The 13,497-nt window shown below is 44.8% G+C and overlaps 1 protein-coding gene across 13 annotated transcripts in view; it reads left to right on the forward strand.

The window, feature by feature from the left end:
• LOC137521131 (leukocyte tyrosine kinase receptor-like) overlaps positions 1-13,497 on the forward strand; it is a 353,345-nt gene that overhangs the window by 261,916 nt on the left and 77,932 nt on the right. For 5 of the 13 annotated variants that reach the window (XR_011022054.1, XM_068239973.1, XM_068239972.1 and 2 more), the window contains 4 exons: positions 1,200-1,345; positions 3,528-3,612; positions 7,001-7,112; positions 12,979-13,090. Coding sequence is in view for 10 of the 13 variants with exons in the window: in XM_068239973.1 (XP_068096074.1) it covers positions 1,200-1,326 (127 nt within the window). In the remaining 3 variants the exon portion in view is untranslated. Of the gene's footprint in view, positions 1-1,199; positions 1,346-3,527; positions 3,613-3,832; positions 3,923-7,000; positions 7,113-12,978; positions 13,091-13,497 lie in introns of all 13 variants that reach the window. The other 8 variants (XR_011022052.1, XR_011022053.1, XM_068239980.1 and 5 more) reach the window with 5 other exon arrangements.

Consider the following 13,497-nt stretch of genomic DNA (forward strand, 5'->3'; position numbering starts at 1 on the left):
GTAGATAACTAGATGTGCCCCCATAAATAGGTAGCCCCCTTCAATAGAGGTATCCAGATGTGCCCCCCACATGATTAGTTAGCCCCCCATCAAGATAGCTAGAGGTGTCCCCTGGATTGAGTTGCCTCCTCCTCATATGCAGTGTGGTGGGCATCGCAACAAAAGGACCAGGATACTACTCATCTATCAGCGTCGTCGGGAAGTCTAGAAAGGTTTCTCCACTTCACACAGTCACGGCGTCTCTTCTCTGAATCCTCCAGTGGTGCAGTACTGAGGCGCCACTAGATGGTAGCAGAGAGGAGACGCTGTGACTGAAAGAAGTGGAGAAGACTTTCTGGACTTCCCAACGACGCTGACAGGTGAGTAGTACCCTCAGGGACCCTTCTGTTGCTCTTCCCACCGCACAGCACATTGGGGGGAGAGCACTCGGGGAGCTCCTGCCTGCTGCTGGCTACCCTCCTTTACCCACACAACTTATGCCGCATATCTGCGGCTGACCAAGATCCACTTGCTTGGGGGGGCCCTTATGGACTCTGGGGCCTGGGGGCAATTGCCCCACTTGCCTGTATTGTAGCGCTGGCCCTGACTACTAACGCTTCTTTTTCTAAACACAACTATAACTAGGACTTTGACTGTCTGCCATTAAGTGGTTAGGATTTTCTGCCATCACCTGTGACATATCAGATCATAGTGAAAGCTGCTAAGGTGTATGTGCGTGCGTGCGTGCGTATTAGTGGATCTTAAATGAAGCTGCATTCAGCATCCTCACTAGAAGGGATTTTTTTCCTTAATAACTCCAGGGTAACCCAGGTTTATTCAAAAGGAAAATGTGACCGCAGTCCCACAACCTTTGGATTTTTTAAAGACAGTCTTTAAAAAATCCAGTCCACATTAACGGTTTCGCTTATGCTATTCCCTGTGGATTCTCAAAGATCACTGGAGATGCCCAATACTGGAGATACTTACCTAAGAAGAGGTGAGCCTCTGGATTCTCCAGAAACTTCCCTCATTTTCTTTGAGACCACCACAGTTGCAGGGACCCTCTGAAAGTTTGTGGCTGCGCTCATCTTTGTGTCCTGCTCATACATGGTGGGGAGCGGGCTCCACTTTAAGCAAGGAAAAAAATAGGTCAAGTTTGCTTTACATAATATTAGTCTTTAGGCCATAAAAGTATAGTTAAGACTTCCAATCTGTTACAGGTTCTTTGGAGTGCTGCTGTGGGAGTTCTTCTCATTAGGATATATGCCGTACCCATGCAAAATCAACCAAGAGGTGCTGGAATTTGTAACGAGTAGTGGACGTATGAATCCCGCCCCCCCCTCCTGAAAGATTCCCCAGGACTAGTGTAAGTGTTTCTGCAAGTTGAGGGCCTGTAAGAGCCTCTCTGACTGATGTGATTATAAATAGTGTAACACAGTGCTGCTCCTTTCATTGTTTTGTTACTGACCTGAATGGAACCCAACAATACCAAAACTGTCTGGAAGGGGTTCAGTGCTTTATTGCTATCAGCAGACCAGCACGAGGCAATGGACTGTAAAAGGGGCAATATCTGTTTCTAAAGTGTCCTGAACTCTGGATGACCTTTTTTTTTTTTTTAATAAACCTGAAGTCACATAAAAAACGCAAGTTCGATACCTACCTCAGTAGGGGGAAAGCTCTAGATCATGGGTGCCCACACTTTTTCGGCTTGCGAGCTACTTTAAAATTTGCCGAGTCCAGGAGATCTACCAACATTTAGGTAGCTAGGTATAGGTGCTTTCAGTATAGATAGCTAGGTATAGTGTAGTTAGGTGCCTTCATTATATATAGCTAGGTGTAGGGGCCTTCTGTATAGGTAGTCAGGTACAGCATGGTAAGGTGTAGGTGCCTTCAGTGTATATATAGCTAGGTGTAGGGGCCTTCTGTATAGGTATCCAGGTACAGCATGGTAAGGTGTCGGTGCCTTCAGTATATATAGCTAGGTGTAGTGGCCTTCTGTATAGGTAGCCAGGTACAGCATGGTTGGGTGTAGGTGCCTTCAGTATATATAGCTAGGTGTAGTGGCCTTCTGTATAGGTAGCCAGGTACAGCATGGTAAGGTGTAGGTGCCTTCAGTGTATATATAGCTAGGTGTAGTGGCCTTCTGTATAGATAGCCAGGTACAGCATGGTTGGGTGTAGGTGCCTTCAGTATATATAGCTAGGTGTAGTGGCCTTCTGTATAGGTAGCCAGGTACAGCATGGTTAGGTGTAGGTGCCTTCAGTGTATATATAGCTAGGTGCAGGGGTCTGGGCCACTTACCTCCCTCCAGTTCCAGCGGGGTGTCTGGGGCTTGTCCTGGTCTCCCCTCCTTCAGCCGTGGTTGGAGTGCAAATGGGCAGCTAAAGGAACGCTTGGGTTAAGGGGGCGGCAGGCAACGTGCATGGATGCAGTGTGCCCAGCGCCGCCCCAGCTATGACGTTGCGGCTTCCTCCACTGCCTTTCTCCTATTGGCTACCTCTCCTCTCTGCCTCTTCCGATTGACCGGCAGCAGAATCTGACAGCTGCCGACCTCAAAATTTAATGTGACGCGGGCAAATGGCCGCGATCTACCAAATGGGTAGTAGCGGTCTACCGGTAGATCGCAATCCACCTATTGGGCACCCCTGCTCTAGATGGTTCCGAGGCTTTCCTGATCTTCCAAAGGCCCTCTCCTGCAGCCTTTCGGCTGTGCTCCCCTCCATGTACGCAGGTGCCTGTAGTTGTGTACGTAGGTGCAGGCTCACAGTACTTCCGGCGCCTATGCAGTATCACGGAGCCACTTATGCACAGCTTTTATCTTCGTGCATGCACAGCTTTGTGTTACTGCACAGGCATGGCCGTCCATGTGCCCCTGCTCGTACACTGAGGGGAGCGTGGCCATGCAGAGGAAGAGGGACACAGCTGGCAGCAAAGGTGTCATAAACATCAGGATCCAGAGGCTTCCCCCCTACTGAGGTAAGTATGAGTTTTTTTGTTTTTTTAATTTATTTATTTATTTTTTAAAGCTTTAGGTTTACTTTAAATAAAAATTGTTTGTATGTTCTCCCCTGTAGCATGATTAGCTACTTACCTTTACTTTGTCTCTGTCAGATCCCATTCCTCAGATATTGCCACTTCCTGTTTGTGTCCTCTAAAGGTGCCCATTAACGGTACAATATTTTACTTAGATATGATCCCAGCAAATCTAATGATCACAAGTAATCGGTGGGTAATTGATTGTTCCCATAAACTGATTTATTAGTGTGCTTTCTCTCTTCAGTTTCGATTGTAAGATCAAACATTCATATAGACAAAATTCTGTATACCAATTAATCGTAGAATTGTCTTATGTTGATTTTCGCAACATACTGGGTGGTTTTCTATACAGTTTGATCTTTAAAAAAATCAGATCGCATGATCACATCCGAGAAAAAGTATTGTACGGTTAATGGGCACCTTTAGGTAGGAAGTTGGAATATCTCAGGAATCTAAGAGCAAGTAGTGGTGGCTAACTGACCTGCTTTCTTCACTCTGTGTTTTACATATAGAATAATGACGCAGTGTTGGCAGCACACACCTGATTACTGACTAAACTTCTCTACCATACTGGAGCGGATCATCTACTGCACACAGGTAGGCAGAGCTGGAACAAGGTCCTCCAGCACCCAAGGCTGAGACACCAAAGTGCGCCCACCCATCTCCCCCACCCCAGCCATCACACACTTATTGCTATTAGTCTAAGAGGCGCCACAGGGCCCACAACCTCCCCAACACCTTAATATCTAGTTATCTGGCTTGCAGTCACTGCCATGTATCCCTTTTTCTTATTTCTCTCTGCTTCAAACACAATTAGGAATGACAGCTGAATGAATTCTGCGCCCCCTCCTACACTGCGCCCTGAGGCTGGAGCCTCTCCAGCCTATGCCTCGGCCCGGCCCTGCAGGTAGGATCTGTGACATTTGCCTTAATCAATGAAACAGTGCAAAGAGCAAATGTAAAGGACAGGTACCCAAGAATCTTTACCTTCCCCTGTGAATGTAAGATTTAAAGTATACCTGAGCCGAAACTTGGGTACAATTTCATTCCAGAGCAGGAGACTTGGGCGCAGCAGTGAGCTGAAGTTACTTATAAAACACTATAATTCGGGCCTCCAGCAACTGCTGGAAGCTGAATTATTTCATTCCCCACCATCCATGGTGGCCTGGAGGGGGAATAGTATTTAACATCGATGAGAATTTTGCAGAAGCAGGAAAAGCCATACAGGCTGTATCCAGCGCCCAAGTCTCCTGCGCCAATTCCTCTCGTACGCTCGGGTACAAAATTGCAGACTTAAGAAGAGGGAAGCCTCTGGATCCTAATCCTTCCCCCTGGGGGCCGAGCACAGACCCTCCTAAGTTCTCTGACGAGGGCTTGTCAGTAATTTGACCAGGGCTGCTCTCTTCTTGAGGCAAAAGAGTGGCCACGCCTGTCTAAGCCGAACCCGCTCATGCACAAGCAGCTCCATGCTACTGTGCAGGTGTGGCCTTGCTTATGCCAGAAGCGTGCAGGCCCCGATCAGCTGGCGGATCAAAGGACAGCAAGGAAGCCTCATTAGGATGCAGAGGATACCCTCTCCTTAGGCTAGTATTATTATATATATATATATATATATATATATATATATATATATATATATATATATATATATATATATATATATATATATATATATATATATATATATATATATATTTATAATTTTTATTTTTTTAATACATTTTGGCCCTGGGTTCTCCTCATTCTTTTATGTAAGATCTCAGGTGAACATTGGGGTACAGACATCCTGCACTCATTAGACATTTAGAATATTAATTTTACAGTTTATTGATGCATTCTGTTGCTATGGAAAAGGAGGCGGGACAGTAGCATGGAACATGGCAGAGTGGCTTCAAGCAGGAGTGGTAAGCAGAACAATGCAGGCAGCTGAGACAATCTGGCACTATAGATCTCTCAGGGATGCATTGGGGCCACCAGACATACCCTAGATTCTCAGCAGAGGCAACTATGACCAACCACCTCAGCTGAGAACTACGCTGAAATTTAAGAGCCTGCATATATATATATATATATATATATATATATATATATATATATATATATATATATATATATATATATATATATATATATATATATATATATATATATATATATATATATATATATATATATATATATATATATATATATATATATATATATATATATATATATAGTGAAAACTTGAATTCTCTCATTTAACGTATTGTGCTCTCTGCATGCTTCTGTCCCCACCTCCGTGAGCTTCCTCCAATCGGAAGCTAAGCCGCAACCTGCGAGGTACTTCCTGGGCCCGAAACTAGAATTGCACGGAAGTGTATTGAAAAAATATGCTTCCACGCATGCGCGTCTCAGCACAAACGCAGAAAATGTAAAAAAAAAGTTACATCACCATAGACTTACATGACTTCCGGTCACCGTGCTTGCCGACCCCAACTCGCTGTTGTCCGCGCATCACATTGATGATGAAATGAAATCAAAATTTCCAACCTTCCTGACAGAATTTTTTTTTTTCAATTTAACTTGAAAAAAAGTTAGAAAACTGATCTACATGTACCATTTTCTGAGCACTTTGGCTCAATGGAAGAAAAAGGGAAATTGCAAAATGCTTGAAAAATTGCTTTTATTCATAAATACATTGTATTTATTTCCGGTTACAAGAGTTCCTTTCCTGACTAACGTCAGGAAGTGAAAATCTTAACTGCTCAGCAAAAGCTCTTAGAGAAGAGCTCACAAAAGTGTTTTTCTAAGCACAGGGAAAAACTCAAATACAACATTGCTAAGAGAAAAAGAGATTTCCGGGAGCAGCTGCTCATAACAGTAAAACTCAACTTTTAATAGACTTCCTTAAAAAGTACTTCCATGCAGCAATAAAATTGTAGATACAGAGAGATACTTATCAAGCACATGCAGTCATAGCAGTGCGGAGGATTGACTCATTCTCCGCACCTTTATCTGACTGCATTTGCTTGATAAGTATCTCTCTGTATCTACAATTTTATTGCTGCATGGAAGTACTTTTTAAAGTAAACGGGAACCGCATTTAAAAAAAAAAATGAAGCAAATACTTAAGGAGAGGGAAGGCTCTGGGTTGTATAGAGCCTTCCGTCTCCTCTCTCGGGGCTCTCTATCCTGTGCTGGCTCCCCTTGTTTCAATCCCCCACCGAAAGGATATTTGGAAGTCTTCGGGAGCCGTGTCCTCCCAAAGACGTGCGGCTCCATACTGCACAGGTGTGAGCGTGCAAGAGAGTGTGCTTGCGCAGGCGCAATACAGGGCCGCCCTTCTTCAGGAGCACTCGGGCTCCCTGAAGTCTCCTTTGGTCAGGTAAAGCAGTATTTGACTAATTTAGTCAAATACTGCTACCAGGCGAGCCAACACCGGAACGACGGGACCAGGAGAGGAGCCGGAAAGCTCTATAGGACCCAGAGCCTTCCCTCTCCTTGGGTAAGTATCTATCTCATTTTTTTTTTTTTTTTAAGCGGTTCCCATTCATTTTAAGGAAGTCTATTAAAAGTTGAGTTTTACTGTTATGATGAGCTGCTTCCGGAATTCTATTTTTCTCTTAGCAATGTTGGATAAACTATACATTATTCTGGATGTTGCACCATCATTCTAAATGTTTTTGCAGCTGATATATATAGTGTGCACTCGCTACACCCAACTCCTCTGCTATATTGAAAACTCAATAAATAGCCCAGCGCTTGCACTGGCGATTTATAATGTGAACAAAGCCTAAATCAGAAAAGGTGGTGTTCATCAACTAGAACTCATTTCTCAGTCTATCCTAAACATTGGCATGGATATGGCCGTCAAGGACTGGAGTTTAACACCTATGTTTTACAGCATGGGCATACTGTTGGGTTGCCGAGCAGTTTTGTGTATTAGTATTGATGCTGCTGTATACATCTATAACAAATCCTCACCAGCTATTATATCTTTCAGGATCCTGATGTCATCAGCAGTGAACTTCCTGTAGAAAGTGGCCCAGCTCCAGAAGACAAAGGTAGTACGCTAATGCGCCCAACCAGTTGCAACAGCATGACTCCTCTGATTGGTAACCCTTCTCTCCCGGCTATGCTGGACACGCAAACCATGGAACATAAGATAGCAGATATTCCTGAGGAATTACCGGTGGAAAACCTGGTGGGCTGGAGCCTCAGAGCCCCCACTCTGCAATGTGCTGGTGAAACTCCAGAGGTTTCATGGGCTCCATCAAACCTAATCTCCAGCACAGAGATAAAACCCCAAATGTCCCTCAAACAATACCTCTGGAACCCAACGTCCGGGTCTTGGGTTATGAAGAGCACCTCCTGACGTCCTTAACCATCCTAGTATTCAGCTAGGAGAAGACTCAGGTTCAAACCTTGGGACTGTGGGAGCTTTATCCACCTCAAGCCAGATATTTCAGCATTTCCAAAAACAAGCACCCCCTGGCCACTTTCACTTGTCTCAAGTTAGACTGCAGGCAAAAAAAAAAAAAAAAAACTTTGTCCCCAGTAAACACTGAACTTTCTAAGAAGTACTGACAAGATAAAGCTGAAGCCAAGAGACCAACATCAACCGCTAATGTTACATATTTCTCAGTTTAACTAGGAACCTCACTGCAACTATCCCTCTAGTAAGGCCCAATTCACATTGGCGTTTTGAGCCAAAAGGATCCAGTGAGCGGATCCGGTCTCCGCTTCACCGGATCCGGATGGCTCAGTCGTGGCCTGGTTCACATAGTGAAAACGGATCTGATCAATGATTGATCAGATCCGTTTTCATTCAGCAAATATATACCTTATTTTCAGTAGTAGCCGGCGGTAGAGGCTTCCTCTTCTTCCGCTGTGACTACACAGTCACATGACGCGGAAGACGACGGAAGCCTTTACCGCCGGCTACTACTGAAAATAAGGTATGAATAAACCCTCAAACACTCGGCACGTCGGCACATGCCCCCATCCCCTGTGGAACAGTCTGTTTATTCACTAGTTAGAAAAAACGTTCCATTTCTCATTGCCCCAATGCTGCAGTATTTTGTGTCCGGATCCATTCCGCTGGGCAGAACGGTCCGGAAAATTAGGGCCTGCAGCATTTTTTAGATCTGTGGACCGGAACGTATCCGTACCAACGGACGCATGTGAATGGATCCAATCTGTTAACATTGGATCCATTCACATCAGTTCCGTTTGTACAGTATACAGAACGATCCGGAAAAAAGCGCTAATGTGAACCGCGCCTAAGCCATAGAACTCTATACAAAGAACAGCTTGTCCTGCTGAAACATCTGAGTAACACTGATGATGAGATGCACCTAGGTTTAGAGGACATAAAACAGGGAAAAAATATGCTAAACCTGGTGCGTCCATGGTGCAGGGTCATCTTATGGACCTTTTTGCCCCCATTTATTCTGTCCCCCTTGTGCCTTCCTTGTACCTCTTGTGTCGCTTTGTCTCCTTATTTGTCCTCGTCTCCTCATTTATCCCCATGTCCTCCTTCATCTCCATGTCCTCCAGTGTAATTTGTCCTTCTGTGTCATCTCTCTCCCATGCAGCCAGTGCGGTGTGCGCCGCTTCAGTCCGCACATAGCCTTCGACAAGCCTTGGAAAGCTATATACCAATCAGGCAGGGGTGCTGCCCCAGACCCACCAATCACAGCTGCACACTGCTCCCTTTCTTAACTGGAACCGATGATTTTTGTGGGCGAGACCACGGCTCCATCATTGGTGCACTCCCTCAGCAGCAGTAACCAGATGCCACGGTACTTCCTGCTGATTGGAGAGGCATGCACCTATCACGCCATACCTATGATGCCTAAGGGCACCCCTGGCACAGTGTCTGGGACTGGTGGCAGCAGACGCTGCAATATGAAGGAATTTGTGGGGGACACCTGGCGCCAATCCGAATGTGTTATTATTCGGACTATAAGATACACGGACACACTTTAGGGGGAGAAAAGGTGCATCTTATAGTCCGAAAAAATATGGTGCTTTTCATTACATTTAAAAGCGTATTTCAACATTGTAAGCACGTTCACTGGCCAGTTGATAAGCTAACTCTGTTTATATGAGTCTCTAAAGACAACTAGAGAACTACCGTATTTTCCGGACTATAAGACGCACTTTTTCTCCCCCAAGCGTAGGGAGAAAAAGTTCCTGCGTCTTATAGTCCAAAGACAGGGAGTCCCCCGACTTGCCGATATTAACCGCTGACCTGCTGCGATGTCGGAGACTCCCTGCACTCACCGGTGTCCTAAACTTTCCCTGCATGAATGCAATTAGCGGCAGCCGCTGTCACTCGCCTCATTGCTGGAGCCTGCGGTGATGAGCTGCTGCCGGCCCCCTCCTGTCCTCAGTGTGTCCGGCGTCTGGATCGATTTCCCCCTCTGTTAATATAACAAGCAGTGGCAGCCGCGGGCATCACATACCTCATCCTTGGAACCCACGTGGTCAGGCGCTTCCCTCTCACATGCCTTCACTCTAGTGCCGGTCGCGTCTGGATGATGATGCCCGCGGCTGCCGCTGCTTGTTAACAGAGGGGGAAATCGATCCAGACGCCGGACACACCGAGGATAACACCGAGGACAGGAGGGGGCCGGCAGCGGCTCATCCCCGCGGGCTCCAGTGATGAGGTGAGTGACAGCGGCTGCCACTGCCGCTAATTGCATTCATGCAGTAGGACATAGAGGGGGACATCAGGAAGACAGGAGGCAGCCAGAAGCTCATCACTGCGGGCTCCAGCGATGAAGTGAGTGATGGAGGGGGACATCAGAAGGGCACAACGGGATACATATTAAGGACTTGAAGGGGGGCAAATGGAGGACTTAAAGAGGGATATTTAGAGGACACTCTGGGAAAAATCTGGACACAAAGTGGGACATTTGGAGGACACGAAGGGGAAAATCTGGAGGACACAAAGGGGATATGACATTGATACAAAGAGGTACATAAATGGGGTATTAGGCGGAAACCAAGGGGACAGGAGGAGGGCACCAAAGGGAAAGAACATCTACAAGATGCACCTGGACCGTAGATGCACCAGGTTTAGTTTTTTTCGTCCCCCCCCCCCAATGTTTGCCCTCTAAACCTAGGTGCGTCTTATAGTCTGAAAAATACGCAAGTTCTTTGATTAAAATATACCTGAGGCAAAATGTGAAATGAGATAAACGGGTATGTGCAGTACAAAATACTAATAACCAGGCTGTTTTACCTGCATTACTTTGTTGCCTGAAAAAGTTAATTTCTAGGCATGTAAGTGAGAGATTTTGTCTTGCCAGTAGATTGTTGGGTATATAGTAAACCTCAACGATAAGCAAATTACAGACAATAGTTTCCTGGGAGAATACAACTTCTGAGGGCAGGGATAAATAAAATACATGAACTATTGATCTTTTTCTAACTTTGGGACACTTAATAGGCTGACACTGATTAGAGACTGTGAGGGCGCGATTCCACTAGAGCGGCGCGCGTCTGCTAGACGCGAACCGGCTCTTTCGAGTCTGCGGGGAAAGCACACGAATCCCATCAGCCGTGCCATGCACGGCTATATGATCCGCAGCCTCCCGCGCCGATTCGGAAGGAAAAGCCGGCCGTATCGCTAGTGGTAGCGATTCGGCCGGCGTTACTATTGCACCCTATTGCAGAGTTTCCCCGCACTATTCGTCTGCGGGGAAAGTCTGCGGATTCGCGGCGGTTTCCGCTCAAGTGGAAACGCGCCCTAAAACATTCAACCTACTTTGTAGATGTTTAACCTGCTCCCGACCACCTAACGCCGATTGGCGGTAGCAGTGTAGCTTTCTGGGGACCACCAAAAGGAGTCATCTCGCTTCTTGCGAGATTAGCAGGGAACAAGCGCCCTCATGAGCCTGTGTTCCCTGCACTACGCAGAGGGGGTCACCGCAATCAGCCTGCCAGCTCAGATTAAAAAAAAAAAAAAAAAAAAAAAAAGGTAAAACGTACAGTGCTTTGGTCTAGCTAACAATCTAATCCTTATCGTAAGCATACTGTATGCCTATGTATGCATCATGTAATGTGTGAATGGTAGTGTAGGGCCAAATTAGGAGGGGAAGGGGGAGGTATATAAAAAAATAAACATTTTGCTCTTTAACCGTTATGTTTACTACTCCTAAAAATAACTTTATTTCATCAGTTTTATTTTTACCTCAGGTTCACTTTAAAAGCTTCAAAGATAAAACAGTTAGGATGTGTCAGTATTTTTTGTCAGAGTAATTTAAAAAAAAAAAGTCAGATTCTGATACATTAAATTCACTCCATAATCCACAGTGATTTCTATAGCAACCTTGTTGTCTGTACAGTTTTCTAAAAAAAATGTGTGGGCTAATTCTATTAACACCTTGTGGGGAATTCCTTTAACCATCCTGTGCTAATAGACAAGCAGCTTTGGTGATCATCACTAAAGCACATGAAGGCCTCGATTCACTAACCGGCACTAAGCCGGTTAGGTGGCCTTAGCAGTTAGTGGGCGCAAACCACAGTGTTAGGTGGTTTGCCCACAGGACCACACACATCGCGCGCAGTAATAGTGCACGGTGCAACGATAACATCGCACACGCTGCCTTGTCAGCGCATTCGTTTTCGACGCACTGGGTGCGACATTATCATCGCACTGCGCACTATTACTGTCCCGCCGCGCGCGATGTGGGTGGTCTTGTGCGCTATGTAGCTTTGAGGGACTATTAGTGCCCACAAAGCTACTTATGGGGCACGAAATGGCTGTTCACTCCGGCGCTATCACTTAGCGCCGGTTAGTGAATTAAGCCCTAAGTGTCCAAATCACCAGAAATGCTCCCTTCATTTCAGGTACATTAGAAGACATAACATGAATGGTTTATGTGCAAATGACATGAATTGATGTAACCCCAGTAAGATTTACCATCAGCATAAAATGGATGTTACACAAATACATAACTAGCGGTCACGTCTTACAGGGAACCTTAACATAGGGATATGGAAGTTTCCTTTTAAACAATACCAGTTGTTTGTCAGTTCTGCTGATCTCTTTGGCTAGAGTAGTGGCTGAATTACACACCTGAAACAAGCATGCAGTTAATCCAGTCTGACTTCATTCAGAGCGCCTGATCTGCATGTTTGTTGAGGGGCTGTGACTAACTGTATTAGAGACACAGGATCAGCGGGAGAGTCAGGCAACTGGTATTATTTTAAAAGGAAAAATCCATATCCTTCTCAGTTTAGGTTCCCTTTAAGTCCGGATACAAAATGGCTACTACTGCTGTGAGTAGACAGCGGGTCCTTTTAAAATTACGTTGCAATGAAATTAATTATGTTTGGTTAAGGTGGTTGTTGTCAAGAGATGGAACTATTGTAATAATATAAATAAATGTTCCTCTATACACTAAATATCTTGTTTATTTTAATTTTATTTTGGTAAACCCAATCCTATTTTTCCATTTTGATAGTTATTGTAAACGTAACAGTGTGCTGATGGCATGCAGTATTTTAGACTACCCGCAAACTTGTAGTGAAAATGGCACAATAAATACAATTCCTCATTTTTTACAATATTCATTTAGACAGTGTTTGCCCACTTTTAAAATCTTTCCTCACCCCGATTTACATTCTGACATTTATCAAAGGGGGCTACTGTTTAGGGCTGAAACCCACTAGCAGCCTTTTCTAAGCGCTAGTGGTTTAAAAACCTCTTAGCTAATACAATGCTATGGGGAATTTAAAAAAAAAATCATATTGCTCAAGTGGGATCACACCCATAGCATTACATTAGCGTGAGCTTTTCAAATCCTAAGCGCTTAGAAATTGCTTAGTAACGTACTGCTAGTAGGTTCCAGGCCTTAGTCCTGCCAGCTGATCTCTGCAGAATGTTTGTTTACTGAAAGGTCTATGCACAGAGGGAGATACTGCTTGCCTTACAGTTGAAAAAATACGTTCTTTCTCTTAACGCAGCGAGGATCACAGACAGCAAATTATCAGGACCATGGTCATGACATCACATTGTGGGAGTGGTTTCACTGCAATATCAGTCATACAGACCCCCTTGGTGATCTATTTGAAAAAGGTAAAGATTTCTCATGATAAATGAGTTATTGCCTACTGATTGGCATGAAGTTCAATCCTTGGTTAAAGTTCCTCTTTAAAAAAAACTGTAATGACATACCATGGGTAGGGAACCTATGGCTCGGGAGCCAGATGTGGCTCTTTTCAGGGCTACATCTGGCTCACAGTTAGGCGTTGATTTACTAAGCTACACTGCTCAAGCAGCGTTTTGCTATTCCCAATGTGAATCGGGCCTAAACGATCTTTTGAAGAAAAAAAAAAATAGTACAGTTTAAGACCCTGCCTTATTTTCAGGGAACACGTGTCAGAAGCATTTCTGATGTGGAAACCAGGATAAATAATGGTTATACTGCATAATTGATTACGTTCTGCTACTGTATATGTCAGGGGTCAGGAACTTTTTTTGTC

The sequence above is a fragment of the Hyperolius riggenbachi genome, chromosome 6 (assembly GCF_040937935.1).
Source record: "Hyperolius riggenbachi isolate aHypRig1 chromosome 6, aHypRig1.pri, whole genome shotgun sequence".
Classification (NCBI taxonomy): Eukaryota; Metazoa; Chordata; class Amphibia; order Anura; family Hyperoliidae; genus Hyperolius; species Hyperolius riggenbachi.